The sequence below is a fragment of the Molossus molossus genome, unplaced genomic scaffold, assembly GCF_014108415.1.
Source record: "Molossus molossus isolate mMolMol1 unplaced genomic scaffold, mMolMol1.p scaffold_m16_p_7, whole genome shotgun sequence".
NCBI classification, from domain to species: Eukaryota; Metazoa; Chordata; class Mammalia; order Chiroptera; family Molossidae; genus Molossus; species Molossus molossus.
This window is the reverse complement of record NW_023425401.1, coordinates 29,117,620-29,135,097: the sequence shown is the minus strand read 5'-3', so window position 1 is coordinate 29,135,097 and position 17,478 is coordinate 29,117,620. Positions and strand designations below refer to the sequence as shown.

General features: G+C 34.9%; 1 protein-coding gene across 3 annotated transcripts in view; it reads left to right on the top strand.

The window, feature by feature from the left end:
- The window catches only part of GLCCI1 (glucocorticoid induced 1), a 98,124-nt gene that overhangs the window by 42,020 nt on the left and 38,626 nt on the right, over positions 1-17,478 (top strand). For all 3 annotated transcript variants that reach the window (XM_036247132.1, XM_036247131.1, XM_036247133.1), the window contains exon 3: positions 14,159-14,245. In XM_036247132.1, the coding sequence (XP_036103025.1) occupies positions 14,159-14,245 (87 nt within the window). The remainder of the gene's footprint in view (positions 1-14,158; positions 14,246-17,478) is intronic.

Genomic DNA, 17,478 nt, shown 5'->3' with positions numbered 1-17,478 from the left:
AATACGCATGTGAGGGTACTAGTAGCAGATACAGACAGGCACATTTGTAACATTTGTAGGGTCTGGAGCAAATATAAATGAAGACCCACATAGCATGTATGTATAAGTTAAATTAACAAACTGTTACATAAAATATGTTTATCCTTCTAATTTGAAGGATAGCATTTTCATATGGATCTTGAAATTCAGGTTTGAGATAAGAATTCCTAGATTCCTTAGAGTTACATGCCAAAATGTGTCTGCATGGGCCAAGCCCACTCCACCTTCTGTGCCTAAAACCCATATCTCTTTTTACCCCACACACCATTCTATACCCCGAGGGGTGGCTTTACATATATGTTTGAACCCCCACTCCTCATTCACTTTTATCCACACACTCTCAGGAGCAGACCTTGGCAGCCAGGTTTGCTGCTGTGCGGGCAGGGAATTCCTGGGTCTGTATTACCCAGAACATAGTCTGTGGCAGACGGGCGGGTTTACGGTGTGCATATCTCTGGTCCTAAGGTCTGTTCACTCTTGGGGAGGGGCGTAGCTGCTAGAGGGCCAGTGCTGTTCCCCCTGAAGCTTGAGGTCCACAGTAGAGGCTTTTCTTGTCTGGTTCTGCCTGTAGGTCATTTGAGAAACCTGACATTGAAAGGAAGGCAAAGCATAGGCCTCATTTTACAGGTGAGATACTGAAGCTTAGAAGAGTTGAGTAATTTGTACAGGTTTGTGTGGCTAATAAGTAGGAAGAGATTTGAATCCAGATTTGGTTGATTACAAAATGGTCTCTTTTTCTCCAGTTCCCCACTGCCTCTCACAGTAAGCAGTGAAGCATATAGCACTTCACCCTGTACTTGCCTCTCAAGCGTCAGAAATGGTGTTGGCCCTAAGTAATTAAACATGCAAGAGATGAATATGGGGTGGTTTTTACTGTCACATTCATCCCTCCTGGATTAACTCTTGAACTCTTGGGGAGGGAAGTAGAAGTTTTTGTTTATTTAGTGCGAGTCAATGGAGGGCAGGTGACCCTGTCAACTTGCCTCAGATATTATTAAATACCTGGGCTCTCTGATATTTCCTTCCTATCATATTTCCATATTCCAACTACCTTACTTATTGGGGGTTAGAAATAAAATTCTTAATGTTTAATGTATTTACACTTTGGGGTTATTTATTTATTTATTTTAATCCTCACCTGAGGATATTTTTCTATTTATCTTCAGATAGAGTGGGAGGGAGAGGGGGAGGAAGGAAGAGAGGAAGAGAGAGAGACCTCGATGTGAGAGAGAGACGTCGGTTGGTAGCCTCCCGCATGACCCTGACCAGGGCCAGCAACGAATCCCAACCAAGGTACATGACCTTGACAGGAATCAAACCTGCAACTCTTTGGTCCGCGGGCCGACACTCTAACTGCTGAGCCAAACCGGCCAGGGCACACTTTGGGGCTTTTTCAAAGAAATAGTGTAGTGTGTGAAAAAGACTGTGGACTCTGGAGACAAATCCTGTGTTGAAACCAAGGCCCAATGTGAGGGAATTTCCTGGGATGATGGAAGGTATATATCTTGATAGAGTTTTTGGCTACATGGGTGAATGCATTTATCAGAATTTAAATCTCAGTATACACTTATTCATTTTATTATATAATTTAACTTTAAAAATATAGATTATAAATATTGAACTCTCATGATGTTTGGGGTAAAATATATTGCTGTCTGCAGCCAACTTTGAAATGAATAAAAGGTTAGCTTAATTGATGAATAGATATGTGATGAAGGAAATATAGCAAAAAGTTGGCTTTGTGAGTACTCACTGAGCAGTTTTTTCAGTTGTTCTACATGTTTGACTTTTTAAAAATAAAATAGTGGGGGAAAAGTCATGGCCCACTGAATCAACTGTTGTGTGGCCCCTTGTTTCCTTTTCTATAAATTGAAGTTAAATGAGAAAGTAACATAATATTCTTTGCAAAATGATAAAACAATAAAAATAGTACAGAGCAATAATCAAAGGTGTTTCCTCTGATTTCTCAGTTATAGTAGTGATGAAGGCTGTTAAATATTTGCATTCTCTTTCCTTGGTACATGGTAGGATTATACTTCTCTGCTTATTTGAAGTGTAGCCATGAGACTTGCTTTGGGAAGCAGTTTTAAAGAGCTAGTGCACCAAAACCAGACCAGGACATCATAGGAAAAGAAAGTTACCAGCCAGTATCTCTCATGCACATAGATGCAAAAATTCTTAATGAAATATTACCAAACCAAATTCAACAATACATTAAAAAGATCATACACCATGATCAAATGGGATTTATTCCAGAGATGCAGGGTTGGTTCAACATCCACAAAATGAAGGATAAAAATAACATGATTTTTTCAATAGATGCCAAAAAAACATTTGACTAAATTAACATCTATTTATGATAAAACTCTCAATAAAGAAGGTATAGAGAGAATATACCTCCACATAATAAAGGCCATGTATTACAAACCTACAGCTAACATCATACTCAGTGGTGAAAAGCTGAAAGCTTTTTCTTTATGATCAGGAACAACACAAAGATGCCTACTCTTCAGGAACAACACAAAGATGCCTACTCTTGCCACTTTATTCAACATAGTATTAGAAGTCTTGGCCAGAGCAATTAGGCAAGAAAAATAAATAAAAGGCATCCAATTGGATATGAGGTATTACCTCACAACTCTTAGAATGGCTACTGTCAAAAAGACAAGAAATAAGTTTTGGTGAGGATGTTGAGAAAAGGGAACCCTGGTGCACTCTTGGGAGTGTAAATTGCTATAACCACTATGGAAAACACTGTGGAGGTTCCTCAGAAAATTTAAAAAGAACTCTACAATATGATCTAGCAATTCTACTTCTGGGTATTTATCTGAAGAAAATGAAAACACTAACTCAAAAAGATATATGTATATATACCCCATCTTCATTGTGGCATTACTTATAATAGCCAAGATATGGTAACAACCTAAGTGTCTATTGACAGATGAATGGATAAAGAAGGTGTTATATATATCACACAACAGAATGTTACTCATTCATAAAAAGAATAAAATCTTGCCTTTTGCAACAACATGGGTAGATCTTGAGGGCATGATGCTAAGTGAAATAATTCAGAGAAAGACAAATACCATATAATTTCACTTACATATTTAATCTAAAACAAAACAAAAAAACCACTAAGCTTATACATACAGAGAACAGATTGGTGGTTGCCAGAGATGCGGATAAGGAGTAGGTGAAATGGGTGAAAGATGTCAAAAGGTACGAACTTGCAGTTATATATAAGTCTAAGGGATGTATAATGTACAGCATGATGACTATAGTTAATAATATATTTCATATTTAAAGTTACTAAGGGTAAATCTTTTCATCTCAAGAAAAAATTACTATGTATGGTGATGGATATTAACTAGATTTATTGTGATGATCATTTTCATAGTATATATATCAAATCTTGTACACCTGTAATTGATATAATGTATTTCAATTATACCTCAGTTAAAAAAGAAACCCAATACATTCACTCTGACAAACACACATGCTTATTTTAGTAATCATTTTACTTGGTTTTTAGAATCAGGAGTGGTTCTTTATAGCTCAGATGTCATTTCATCATTGAAATGAATATGTTGTTTTTGACTCATAATGTATAACATGAATTTCTTTAATAGATTACACAATAGTTGGTTATGATTACATTTATGAAATAAATGCTCTTGGTTTATGGAGTTCTCTTTTAATATGAAATTTACAAATTGGTAAGATAAAATGTTAACATTTATTATGTTTGTTTCAAGATTCAGAAATGAGGTCTGCAGTTTTTTTCTTTTTTCTAACGTAATCCTTAGATCGGTGATAATACTTGCTTCATAAAATGATTTTGCAAGATTTCCTTCCTCTGCACTGGCATGGTGTAAATGTTATCTCAGTTATCTGTTACTTGGGTCTGAAAGAACTTTTACCTATGAAGTTGACTAGACTTGTATGCTTTAGGATTGTAGCTCACCAGTAAATCTTAGTTTCTTGCAAGATTTTTTTAGTTTCTTCCTTATAGTTAGTATTGTTTATGTTATAGAATACTTCTTGTCTTGATTAATATTTTTCCTGAATATAACCTTATCATGATATAAAAATTTAATTGCTTGTATTCTTAATATCCAGATAGCCATTTTAAACATTTTGATGTATATCATTTTATATTTTGAGTATTTACATTTAAAGAAATTAAAAGCCATTTTAAAAACAATCCAGATTACATTATAGGTAGTGTTTTATAACCTCTCAACTTAGTAAACCATAGCATTTTCCATGCCTTTAAATAGTCCTAAACATGATGTTAAGTCTTTTTTACCTGGATTTTTTTCCTCATTCAACTGAAAAATAATTGTAGATTTACTATAGAATTATTTAGACTTCCCACCACTATTTATATTTTGAAATATCTCTTTCTAGTCTTGTTTTCTCTTTGTATTTGCATACTAAAGTTCCCGGGATTGTAGTCCACATACTGTGTTTTTTTGTTTTTGTTTTTGTTTTGTATTGTTATAAGAATGTGCCACAATGTTAATTTTCCTTTTGATAGACATTTATTTCCAGTGCTTCTTTTGGGGTACATCTCAGGTTAATCCTTGAAAATAGAATTACTTGTGAATATGTTTAAGGTTGTTGACACATTTATGATTGCTTTTTCTCAAATTAGCATTTCTTAGGGAGTAAGACAGATTATTTCATTTTGCCATGTCTAGCACAGATCCAGTAGTTGATTTCTGTGTTATTTCCTGTTTTCAGAAAAATCACAATCCGGAGATTTACCACCAAAAACCTCCCTTCCCCTTCCCTTGAGATCTGGAAGTAGAAATATAGCTTTTATAGAAATATATTCTCTGCTTAATAATTTAGAATATCACAAATTGTTACTTCACAGACCTTCATTCAGTTGTGTGGAACACACTGGAGTCTAAATAGACATGGGTTTTATACATTTTACTTAAATGATCAGGCATGTTAGTCCTTCCTCTAGGGACTGCTATTTAATGTTCCTCAGTAAAGAAAAATCTCTCCCTATCAATATAACTTTTTATGTATCTCCAAATAATATTTATGTTAGCTTATATTAGTTTCTAAAGATGTAATTATGTGCAAATTGATATTATACTTCTTTTTTTTTTTTTTTTTTATCCTCACCAGAGGACATTTTTCCATTTTTTGTTCAGATAGAGTGGGAGGGAGGGAGAGGAAGAGAGAGAGAAACATCGACGTGAAAGGGACACATTGAGTGGCTGCCACCCGCACGACCAACCAGGGCCGGGGACAAACTGCAACTGAGGTATGCGCCCCTAGCGGGAACTGAACCCAGGTCTCTCTGGACTGCAGGCCGACGCTCTAACCACTGAGCAAAACCGGCCAGGGCTGATGTTATACTTCTTAATGATATTAGCTTACAAGACAAATGAGTGGCTGTGTATATGGTCAGCATATCCCCCTGAGTATAGGATCTATTACTCATTTTTATTTCCTTAATCTGACAGTGCTTTTCAAACCTTAGCTTGCATCAGAATCATCTGGAGAGCTTGTTAAAACACAGATTGCTGGACTTGATCTAAGAATTCCCAATTTAATAATTCTGGGATTGAATTATTTGTATTTCTAACATGTTCCCAGATGAGGACAGTTGTGCTGATTCAGGGACCACTGGGTGAAACTAGTCTAATATAATGAGCACATAACTTGGTATATAGTTGGAGTGTGATAAAAAAATTTGAGTGTATAACTTCTGTCACTGAATTCCTCATGCTTTTTTTCTGCTGAACTGTTTCTACACTCTTTGTTTTCAAGTGGAAAGACTATTTATATCTGATTATAAGACTATTTATATTTACATACAGTTACTAGAAAACCAAAGGATAATAATATTAGAATCATAATGTTTTTATGCTCCTTTTTATTTATTATTCTGTTGTTGTTTTGTTAATCCTCACCCAAGGATATTTTTTCATTGATTTTTAGATAGAGTGGAAAGGAAGGAGGGGGAGAGAGAGAGAGAGAAAGGGAGAGAGGGAGAAACATCAATGCAAGAGAGACAAATTGATTGGTTGCCTTTTGCATGAGCCTAACCAGGGACAGGGATTAAACCTGCAACTCAGATACATTCCCTTGACTGTAATCAAACCTGAGGCCCTGTGGTCCGCAGGCCAATGCTTTAATCGCTAAGCAAAGCGGCCAAGGCTAGTGCTCCATTTTTTTTTTTAATCCTCACCCGAGGACATTTTTTTCATTTTTTGTACAGATAGAGTGGGAGGGAGAGAGAGGAAGAGAGAGAGAGAGAGAGCGAAACATCGACGTGAAAGAGACACATTGAGTGGCTGCCACCTGCATGACCAACCAGGGCCGGGGACAAACTGCAACCGAGGTACGTGCCCTTATCGGGAACCAAACCTGGGTCTCTCTGGACCGCAGGCCGACGCTCTAACTGCTGAGCCAAACCGGCCAGGGCACTAGTGCTCCTTTTTAAAGCTGCATCAGGATAGACCACTTTTCAAATTTTTAAAATTTTTTTTTATTGTTGAAAGTATTACAGATGTCTCCCTTTTCCCCCATTGACCCTCTCCTCTCTGCTCCCACCCCCTGCTGCTTTTCCCAAACTAATGTCTGTGTCCAGTGGTTGTGCTTATATGCATATAAGTTCTTTGGTTTATGTCTTTTAAATTAAAAGTTTTTAAAAAGTTAAATTTTATTAGTCAAATGATATATTTATAAATAATGAAAGGTTTGTCATTATTTTAAAACATTTTTATAAGTGAAAATTAGTCTGTGATCATAATTAATTACTAGTTGAAATAGCATTGGTTTTCAGGTAATTCTACTTCTGTTTTTTTCAGATTTATCAATACTTTGCCATTAAGGATCATTTATTTAAGTATGGTAAAATAATTAGTCAGTAATCATATTTTCATAATAGAATATAAATTACAGTAAATTTCAAGGCCAGGGATGACTATACAAAAAATAGATTTTAAAGTTTTATATAAAATTTTTAAAAGTTTTAAATGAGATTAAGAGAATTTTGTAAAGTCATTATTAGTTCTTTTGTTTTGGGAAGTGGCTTTAGGCTCTTACATATTGACAGTCAGTATAAAAACAATATTTTCTTGCTATGACTTAGTTTGACCTGTTTTAAAATTGATAATGTTGGAAAGCATAGTTTCCTTTGCTAGTTTATGAATAAAGATATAAATAACAAAAGTACCCAGGATTCATATCTGATAAAGGACTGTTAATTTAAAATATACAAAGAATTAACTTTTTTTTATGATCAAGTAGTATTCCATTGTGTAAATGTACCACAGCATTTTTATCCACTCCTCTACTGATGGGCACTTGGGCTGCCTTCAAATCTTGGCTATTGTAAATAGTGCCACAATGAACATAGGGGTGCATGTGTTCTTTTTAATTAGTGTTTTGAATTTCTTTGGATATATTCCCAGATTGTGACAGCATGAATGGACCTGGAGAATATTATGCTAAGTGAAATAAGCCAGTCAAGTCAGAGAAAGACAAGTACCATATGATTTCACTTATATGTGGAATCTAATGAACAAAATAAACTAAAAAAGTGGAGACAGATTCAGGGATACAAAGAACTGCTGTCAGAGGGGAGAGTGTTGGGGGCTGGGTGAGAAGAGTAAAAGGATTAAGCAAAGAAAAAAGAAAGACTCTTGGGCACAGACACCAGTATGGTGATTTCCAGAGGGAAGTGGGCTGGGGGAAAGTAGAAGAGGGTAAAGGGGATAAGTGACGATGGGAGGAGCGTTGACTTGGGATGGTAAACACACAATGCAATATGCAGATAATGTATTGTAGGATTGCATACCTGAAACCTATAATTTTATTAGCCAATGTCACCCCAATAAATTCTATAAAAATAAATTAACAAACATACAAAGAATTATTAAAACTTAACATAAGAATACAACCTGATTTTTTTTAAATAGGCCAAAGACCTTAACAGATACCTCACTGTGGAAGATAGCAAATAAGCATCTGAAAAGATGCTCCACACCATATGTCGTCACAGAAACGCAAATTAAAACAATAATGAGATACCACTACATACCTATTAGAATGGTCAAAATCCAGAACACTGACAGCACCAAATGCTGAGGAGGATATGGAGTGTCAGGAACTCTCTTTCCTTGCTGGTGGGAATACAATAATGGTACAGCCAGTTTGGAAGATAGCTTGGCGGTTTCTTACAAGACTAAACATGCTCTTACCATATAATCCAGTATTCATGTTCCTTGGTATTTACTCAAAGGATTTGAAATTGTATGCTTATAGAAAAGCCTGCATATGGATATTTATAGTAGTTTTATTTTTAACTGACAAATCTTGGAGACAACAAAATGTCCTTTAATAGGTGAGTGGATGAATAAAGTGTGGTATGTCCAGACAACAGTATATTATTGAGCACTAAAAAGAAATTACTGCCCTGGCCAGTTTGGCTCAGCGGTTAGAGGGTCGGCCTGTGGTCCAGAGAGACCCAGGTTCTGTTCCTGCTAAGGGCATGTACCTCGGTTGCAATTTGTCCCCGGCCCTGGTTGGTCATATGGGTGGCAGCCACTCAATGTGTCCCTTTCACGTTGATGTTTCTCTCTCTCTCTCTTCCTCTCTCTCCCTCCCACTCTATCTGAACAAAAAATGGAAAAATGTCCTCTAGTGAGGATTAAAAAAAGAAAGAAAGAAATTACCTATCAAGTCATGAAAAGATACGGAGGAACCTTTAAACATGTATTATTAAGTGAAAGAAGCCATTCTGCAAAGGAGGCCAACTGTATGATTCCCACTGTATGACATTCTAGAAAAGGCAAAACTCTAGAAATAGTAAAAACCACCAGTGATTGCCAGAGGTTGGGGATGGGGAGGAATGAATTTGCAGACCACAGAGAATTTTTAGGGCAGTGAAAAGACTGTACGTTACTGTAGCAATGGATACATGTCATTGTAATTTGTCCAAACTAAACCCATAGAATGTACACCACCAATAGTGAGCCCTAATGTAAACTATGGACTTTGGGTGATGATGATATGTCAGTATAAGTATATCAGTTGTAACAAGTGTACCACTCTGGCGGAGGATGACTATATGTGTGCAGGCAAGGGATACATGGGACGTCTCTCTAACTCCCTCTCGGTTTTGCTGTGAACCCTAAACTGCCCTTAAAAATAATCTTAAAAACAGGTATGCAGTCCTGTGCAGTCGTACTGTTTTCTGTGTATTTCACTAAGATAGAAGTGGTCCTCACACAGGAAACCATAGGTAGGAGGATGAACCCGAGGGCTGGAAAGAAAGCTTCATAGGCTGGGCTTTGAATAATTCTGAACGGTGAAAATAAAAAATGTTCTCTTCTACATATAGGTATCCTTCTTACATAGAGGGGATTTTGTTGTTGTTGTTGTTGTTGTTGTTGTTGTTGTTGTTGATTTTTTTCCCCCTTGACATTCTCCCCGCCCCATCCCATCCCCAGCTTTGTTGTCCATGTCCATCGGTTATGTGTACATGCATATAAGTTCTGTGGTTTATCTCTTCCCTCCCCCACCCACCCCCTCTTCTGAGGGTTGCCAGTCTGTACTTTACTTCCACATTATTGTAGTTTATTTTTGTTTACAGATGTTTCTCCTCTCCGCCCCCAGACAACCTCCTCCTGATTCCTCCCTCCCCTAGCATTGTTGTCTATGTCCATTGGTTATGCATACATTCATTATCTCATCTCCCATACCTACCCCCTTCCTCTGAGGTTTATCAGTCTGAATTGTACTCCTTTCTATGTCTCTAGGTCTGTTTTGTTCATCAGCTTATTTTGTTCATTATATTCCACAAATAAGTGAGATCATGCAATATTTGTCTTTCTCTGATAGGCTTATTTCACTTAGCATAATACTCTCCAGGTCCTTCTATGCCATTTCAAAGGATCAGAGCTCATTTTTTCTTACAGCTGCGTAGTATTCCATTGTGTATACGTACCACATCTTTGTTATCCACTCATCTACTGATGGACAGTTGGGCTGTTTCCAGATCTTAGCAATTATAAATAGTACTGCTATGAACATAGGGGTACTGATTGGTGTATTAGGCTTCTTAGGATATATTCCTAGCAGTGGGATCACTGGGTCAAATGGCAGTTCAATTTTTAATATTTTGAGGAAACACCATATTGTTTTCCATAATGGCTGCACCAGTTTGCATTCCCACCAGCAGTGTACTAGGTTCCCCTTTTCTCCACACCCTCGCCAGCACTTGTTGTTTGATGATTTGTTTATGGTGGCCATTCTAACAGATGTGAGGTGATACCTCATAGTTGTTTTAATTTGTATCTCTCTGATGATTAGTGACATTGAGCATTTTTTCGTATGTCTCTTGGCCATTTGTATGTCTTTTTTGGAGGTGTCTATTTAGGTACTCTGCCCATTTTTTAATTGGGTTCTTTGTCTTCCTTTTGTTGAGTTGTATGAGTACTCTATATATTTTGGAAATTATCCCTTACCTGATGTATCGTTGGCAGTTATGTTCTCCTATATAGTGGGTTCCCTTTTCATTTTGACGTTTGTTTCTTTTGCTACACAGAAGCTTTTTAGTTTGATGTAGTCCCATGTATTGATTTTTACCTTTGACATGATGTTGTACATAGAAAACCTTAAAGACTCCATCAAAATCTACTAGATTTAATAAATGAATTTGGCAATGTAGCAGGATACAAAATTAACATCAGTAAATTGATGGCATTCTTATACACCAGTAATGAACTCATGGAAAGAGAAACTAAAATAACAATCCCATTTACCATCGTGGCAAAAAAATTAAGATACCTAGGAATAAACTTAACCAAAGAAATAAAGGACCTATTTGCAGAAAACTATAGGACATTGAAAAAAGAAATAGAGGAAGATATAAAAAAAGTGGAAGCATATATGTTGTTCATGGATTGGAAGAATTATCATTAAAATATCCATAGTACCCAAAGCAATCTATAGATTCAATGCAACCCCCATTAAAATACCAATAACATATTCACAGAACTACAAAAAATAATTCAAAAGTTTATATGGTACCAAAAAAGACCCCGAATGGCCACAGCAATCTTGAAAAAGAAAAACAAAGTAGGAGGGATCACAATACCAGATATCAGGTTATGCTACAAAGCCATTGTAATCAAATCAGCCTGGTACTGGCACAAGATCAATGGAACAGAACAGAGAACCCGGAAATTGACCCAACACATTATGCTCAATTAATATTTGGCAAAGGTGGCAAGATCATACAATGGAGTAAAGACAGCCTCTTTAATAAGTGATGTTGGGAAAATTAGACAGCTACATGCAAAAAAAAATGAAACTAGACCACCAGCTTACACCGTACACAAGAATATGCTGAACATGGATAAAAGACTTAAATGTGCCTCATGAATCCATAAAAATCCTAGAAGAAAATCTAGGCAACAAAATTTCAGACATCACACGTAGCAGAATTTTCACTGATACAATGCCTAAGGCAAGAGGGGATTTTTTTTTTATATCAACCACCATTTTGTCAACTGTCTTAGAGATAGGCTTTGATGTTCTACATTGCCCAAGTGTACAAAAGGTTTATGTTCTTTTTCTTGGTCGTCTAAGTTCAGGCAGCTAGAAAAGAAGAATCCCACAAAGTATGGGGGCTGAAGAGCAAGCTGTTATATATAGTACAGTTTATTGAGGATTATATTTCTTTCAAAGATGTCTGTGGAGGATGTTAATAAGTGTACTTCTAAAATACGTGTTCTGGAGTGATATAAGTAAGAGAAAGAAAGTAAAGGAGGTGTTTTTTTTTTTAAGTGCGTGTGTGTGTGTGTGTGTGTGTGTGTGTTTGAGTTTTTGAACTGCTAATCGCATTATACGTTGAGTAGAGGAAGGTTTAATATACATTATTTCCCAATTCATTTGACCATGGAACCTTTTTGTCAGATATTCTGACTAACATCCATGGGCAATGTTATGAGTAGAATGTTAAAATTCTACTCTAGATTACTGGACAGGAGATCAAGCTAATTGGGAAAAATTGCTTGCTGATGAAAAAGGAAAGAACTTTCCTACTGTGGTGTTGTTTTCCTAATTTAAATGATAAAACATTTCTCAGATACTCAGATTTAACAAATTGGATACAAATTATTTCATCTTCTGTGACTTCACAAGCATGAGCTTTAAATAGACTTCATAAACCAGGTAGTCGTCTTTTGGTTTTGCTTTGGCTAAAATAACTTGTTAAAAATCTGATTAAATGTGAAGACGGCTCTCAGCTGAGCTTTCTGCAGTGCTGGTCATGTTCCCTATCTGTGGTGCTGTTCCACAGGGCAGCCAGTAGCCACTAGCCACGTAGTGAGCATTTGAAATGTACTAATGCAGCCAAGGAACTGAATTTTTAGCTTTATTTCATTCTCATTCATTTAAATTTAAATTATTACATGTAGCTAGCAGCTGTGTATTGGACAGTACTGTCTATAGAATATATTTGTAGACTAGAGCACTTTTATAGTATTTTAAATTGATGTGATTATAATTAAATTACTCTCTGGGGAGTATTTTTTAGAAAAGGTGAGACTATGCTGGATATACTTACACAATTTATATGCATGTAACTATAGTTACACAAGAGAGTACTCTTTCAGTGGTTTTACACTTTTGAAACACGAATTTATTACTAGCTTTCTGGAACATAAATATTTTTTGTAATTGGTTTTTATTTTTATTTTTGTAGAAATAATACTGCATCTGAAATAATCAAATAGGTTTTCATATTTAGTTTTAAGGAAAAAGGTGATAATACGAAGAAAGGAGATATCCTTTGAGATAAGAGACCTCAGATTTAGTTCCATTTGCCATCGGCATGCTTAGCAGTATTAAGACATTTGAAAACATTTTGTGGTATTGATTTATCTCTAAGTTGGAGGTACAGTTTATGTAAATGTCCTTTGAAAACATTAGAGCTGTACAAAATGAAAATAATTGGTGTTATAAATGTTACTGTTAAATAATTATGGAACATGCCAGAGATTTGACTCATTTTCTTTTTTGAATGCACTTAGAGTTTTAAACATTGTGATCCTTAATCATTTGATTTTCGACAAGAGTAATGTTTACACTTGGAGAAAATGAAAAGAATTATAGCATATAGATTGTCAAAATACAAGTTTGACTAAAAGAAACTTACAGTTGAATAATTTTAGACTAAATTGATGTTTAAAGATATGACTTGGAAACTAAATAATTTTTGGAGTAGTTTGTCTTATCTAGAACTGAACTTAGGAAATTTTAATAACTAAATAATTCTTTGCAAGCAACTTATTTAATATATTGATACTTTTTATCCTTGCTCTTGCCAGTTGAATAAAATACTTTACTCTTTCAAATATGACTAAACAGCTTCACTTTAGTATTTGAACTGTTAAGCAGTTCATTTCTATTTTTTTCAAATTAGCATTCAATTGTTATTGGGTTCATTATGAAGTTTTGTTACTTTTAAGAGGTAGTCGTTATTTAAAAAGTTGTCCGCAGGCATTTTGAATTGTATAATGTAGAACTGATGTCTTTTTCATAAGAAGTTATATAATATGTAGAATCATAGGTGCAGCCTCAGCATAAACGATAATTTTTTTTCAGTGTGTAATAAAAATAATTTTAAAGCCATATATATTTACTTTGATAATCATTACCATTTGTCTTTAAGTTGTGGTTATTGCTTTCTCTAATTTTCATTACACCAAGAGTCTTCTCATGTATTAAGAACGATACTTTAATATGTTTTAAATATAGCTACTAAATGGTCTTACCATTGGTACTTAATGTTTTATAATACATTTGGATGTTTCATTAATGTTGTTGATGTGAAAAACAGAATGTTTTGAGTAACTTAGCGGCATCTTTAATTGATCATGTCTAATTCAGAATATGATAGACTGTTTTAAACATTACACAGGGTCATGAAAATCTTAAGAGTTGAAGGGATTTTAGTATTTAGTATAGCTCCTTAACTGATGTGCATGAAAAATTTGAAATATGTTTGAGTTGCTATGAGAATAAGGAGTAAAGACAACATTCCTTATTTTTTATTTTTATTATTATTATTTTTTTAAAGACACCTAGCTGTTGGGCAGAAGAGGGAGCAGAAAAGAGGTCACATCAGCGTTCCGCATCATGGGGGAGTGCTGATCAACTAAAAGAGGTAAGTTATTTCTGTTTTTAGTCTAGAACCTATTTTGGTCCTAGCAAATTATCTTACTATTCCTTTCAGAGTTTAAGGGTTGCCTTCCATGTTTTAGTGAACAAGTCTGACTTTACCTTTTTTGTGCTCTTTGTGTTTTTATAAATATTTGTTATGCAACTCTCCGCTTTTGCCTTTTCTAGAATGAATTCTGATTTTATTAATAATTGCTTTATCTTCTTCATTTTGGTTATCTTTTGTTCTCACTTCAGCTTTCTGGTTTTTGAGTTATAGCAACAAGAACTATGGATCATAGTTTTGTACAATGATAAGAAAGTGTTTTCTGCTTCTAATAGCTTTTTCATAATAGCCAGCATATTGTTGTCCTTTGAGACCCAGTAATACAGGGAATTCATATCTTTTATAAGTAGTTTTTTATGACCTATTCCCTTATTTGTTATGAATAACCCCAATTGTGATCTTTTTTATGTATATTTTGGATTTTTTTTCTGATAGTGTTATCTTTTATCTATCTAAATTCTTACCTATTTTTTTTTTATTTATTTTTTTTAATCCTCACCCGAGGACATTTTTTTATTTTTTGTTCAGAAAGAGTGGGAGGGAGAGAGAGGAAGAAAGAGAGAGAAACATCGACATGAAAGGGACACACTGAGTGGCTGCCTCCCACACGCACAACCCAACCAGGGCCGGGAACAAACTGCAACCGAGGCACGCACCCTTAGCGGGAACTGAACCTGGGTCTCTCTGGCCCACAGGCCGACGCTCTAACCGCTGAGCCAAACCAGCCAGGGCTTTAATAGAAACTTAGAGTTGAAAAGTAATCTAGTCTCTCTCCTATGTAAACACTCCTTAAAAAAATAGTCATCTAGTATATTTTGATTGTTCTTGGTGAGAGAAGCTTCTCACTTTGCAAGAGAACCAAACTGCTTCAGTTGTTTTAGCTAAGTTGTTAAATAGTTCATTTTGTGTATTGAACTCAGAACCCCTTAGTTTTGACTCTGGCCTCTGTATCATTGTGTGAGTCTACTTTAAATATTTGAAAGGCTAGCAATATGTTATTTTTCTCCAGGGTAAACATTGACATTTCTCTCAAATATTTTTTTATATATGCCATAATTTTCATACCCTTTAGAATCATTTTCATATACTGAGTTCTACCAGTATCTTGCATATAGTATCTAAACTAAATAGATATAGTCTATTAGCATGATTATGCCTATGACTATATTACATTTTTAATAGCTTGTCTATAATAATGTAGAGAAATCCTCAGCTTCTATCTACACTACACACAAATGCATGTTCACAAAATCAGTTTTTCCCAACAGCAAAAAAAAATAAAAAGAAAGGAATGAAGAAATGAATTTGCAACTTTATCTTAGAGGTCAATATAATCTCAAAGTAATAGCCAAGATTTGGTATGGTTGAACTTTGGACTACAACAACACAGGATATACATTATTGAAAAAAGGAATGGCTAACATTAGTTGCTGAGTGGGAGATTTGCTCTCCCCACAAAGCAACATAATGCTGAATAACAAAAATAATTCAGTGCTCTGGAAATCAAACAAATTGAGAAGTTTTATTCATGAAGAGTAATGAATTCAGGGTAAAAATAACACAAGTTTATGGTGTTCTTATCTGGTATTACTCCTCTCCCCCCACCCCCCCCACCCCCCACCATCCTCAGCTTTGTTAGTGATAACATTTCAGCCAGGATGGGGCAGGCCTTGAAAAGCAGAAGCTATATGTACAGACTCCTAGGGAATATGCAAATATATTATAAGAACTAACAAATTCATCAAGGTTGCAGGATACAAGATCAACATACAGAAATCAATTGTATGCCTAGATACTAGATATGAACAATCCAAAAATATAAGGAAATAGTTTATTACAGTTGCATCAAAATGAGTAAAAGATTTAGGAATAAATTTAACAAAACTGTGCAAGACTTGTACACTGAAAACACGAAAGCATTACTGGACAAATTGAAGATTTAAATAAATGGAAAGACTTATTTTGTTCATGAATTACAACACTCAGTATTATTATTAAGATAGTAATTTATGCAAAATTGATCCACTGTAATCACTATTAAAATTTCAGATTTTTTGTTTTTGGCAGAAATTAACAAGGTAATAACCCTAAGATTTATGTGGGAAAGCAAAGGACCTAAAATAGCCAAAATAATTTTGAAAGCAAGGAAAAAATTGAGAGGCCTCACATTACACAATTTTAGTACTTATAAATGTACATTAATGAAGCTGACAAAAGGAAGACATAGATAAATAGATCAAATTTTTGAATCCAGGATTAAACCCTTATATTTATGGTCAGTTGATTTTCAACAAAGTTGCCAACACAATTCACTTGAAAAAGACAGTGTTTCCAACAAGTGTTGCTGGGGTAATTACATATCCACATATAAGGGAAAAACTTAAGTTCTTGGCTCCCGCCATAGAGAAAAATTAACTCAAAATGGATATTAGTCCTAAATATAAACTCTAAAATGATAAAACTTCTAGAAGACCTTGGATTAGGCGGGGCATTCTTAGATATGACACCAAGAGCAAGGCCAAAAAAGAAAAAAGTATTAATTAAACTTTACTAAAATGAACATTTACACTTGAAAAGACATGACTAAGAGCACACACAGACAAGCCCCAGACTGGAAAAAATATTAGCAAATCATATACCTGATATAGGGCTTATCTACAGGGTATATAAGGAACTCATACAAATCAATAAGGCAACTCATTTAAAAATGAGTAAGACAGTTGAATAGAGGTATTTCACCAAAGATTTGTGGGTGCCAAAGGTGTTCAGCATCATTAGTCATTAGACAAATGCAAAATTAAACTATGAGATACATCTACACACCAACTACAGTGACTTTAATTTAAAAGACAATGTTGAGTGTTGACAAGGATGGAGAGAATCTGGACCCCTCAGACATTGTTGGGAATATAAAGTGGTATAGTGACTTTGGAAAACAGCCACTTTCTTTAAAAGTTAAATCATTAACTTAGCATGTAATTTAGCAATTCTACTAGGAACTGTGTAATAAAAATGAAAACATCTGTGTACTTTGAGACATGTACACTATTGTTTATAGCAGAGTTATTCAGAACAACTAAAAACTGGAAAATACCGATCAGTTGGTAAATGGATAAACAAAATGTGGTGTATTTATGTAATAGCATACTATTTAGCAATAAAAAGAAACCATA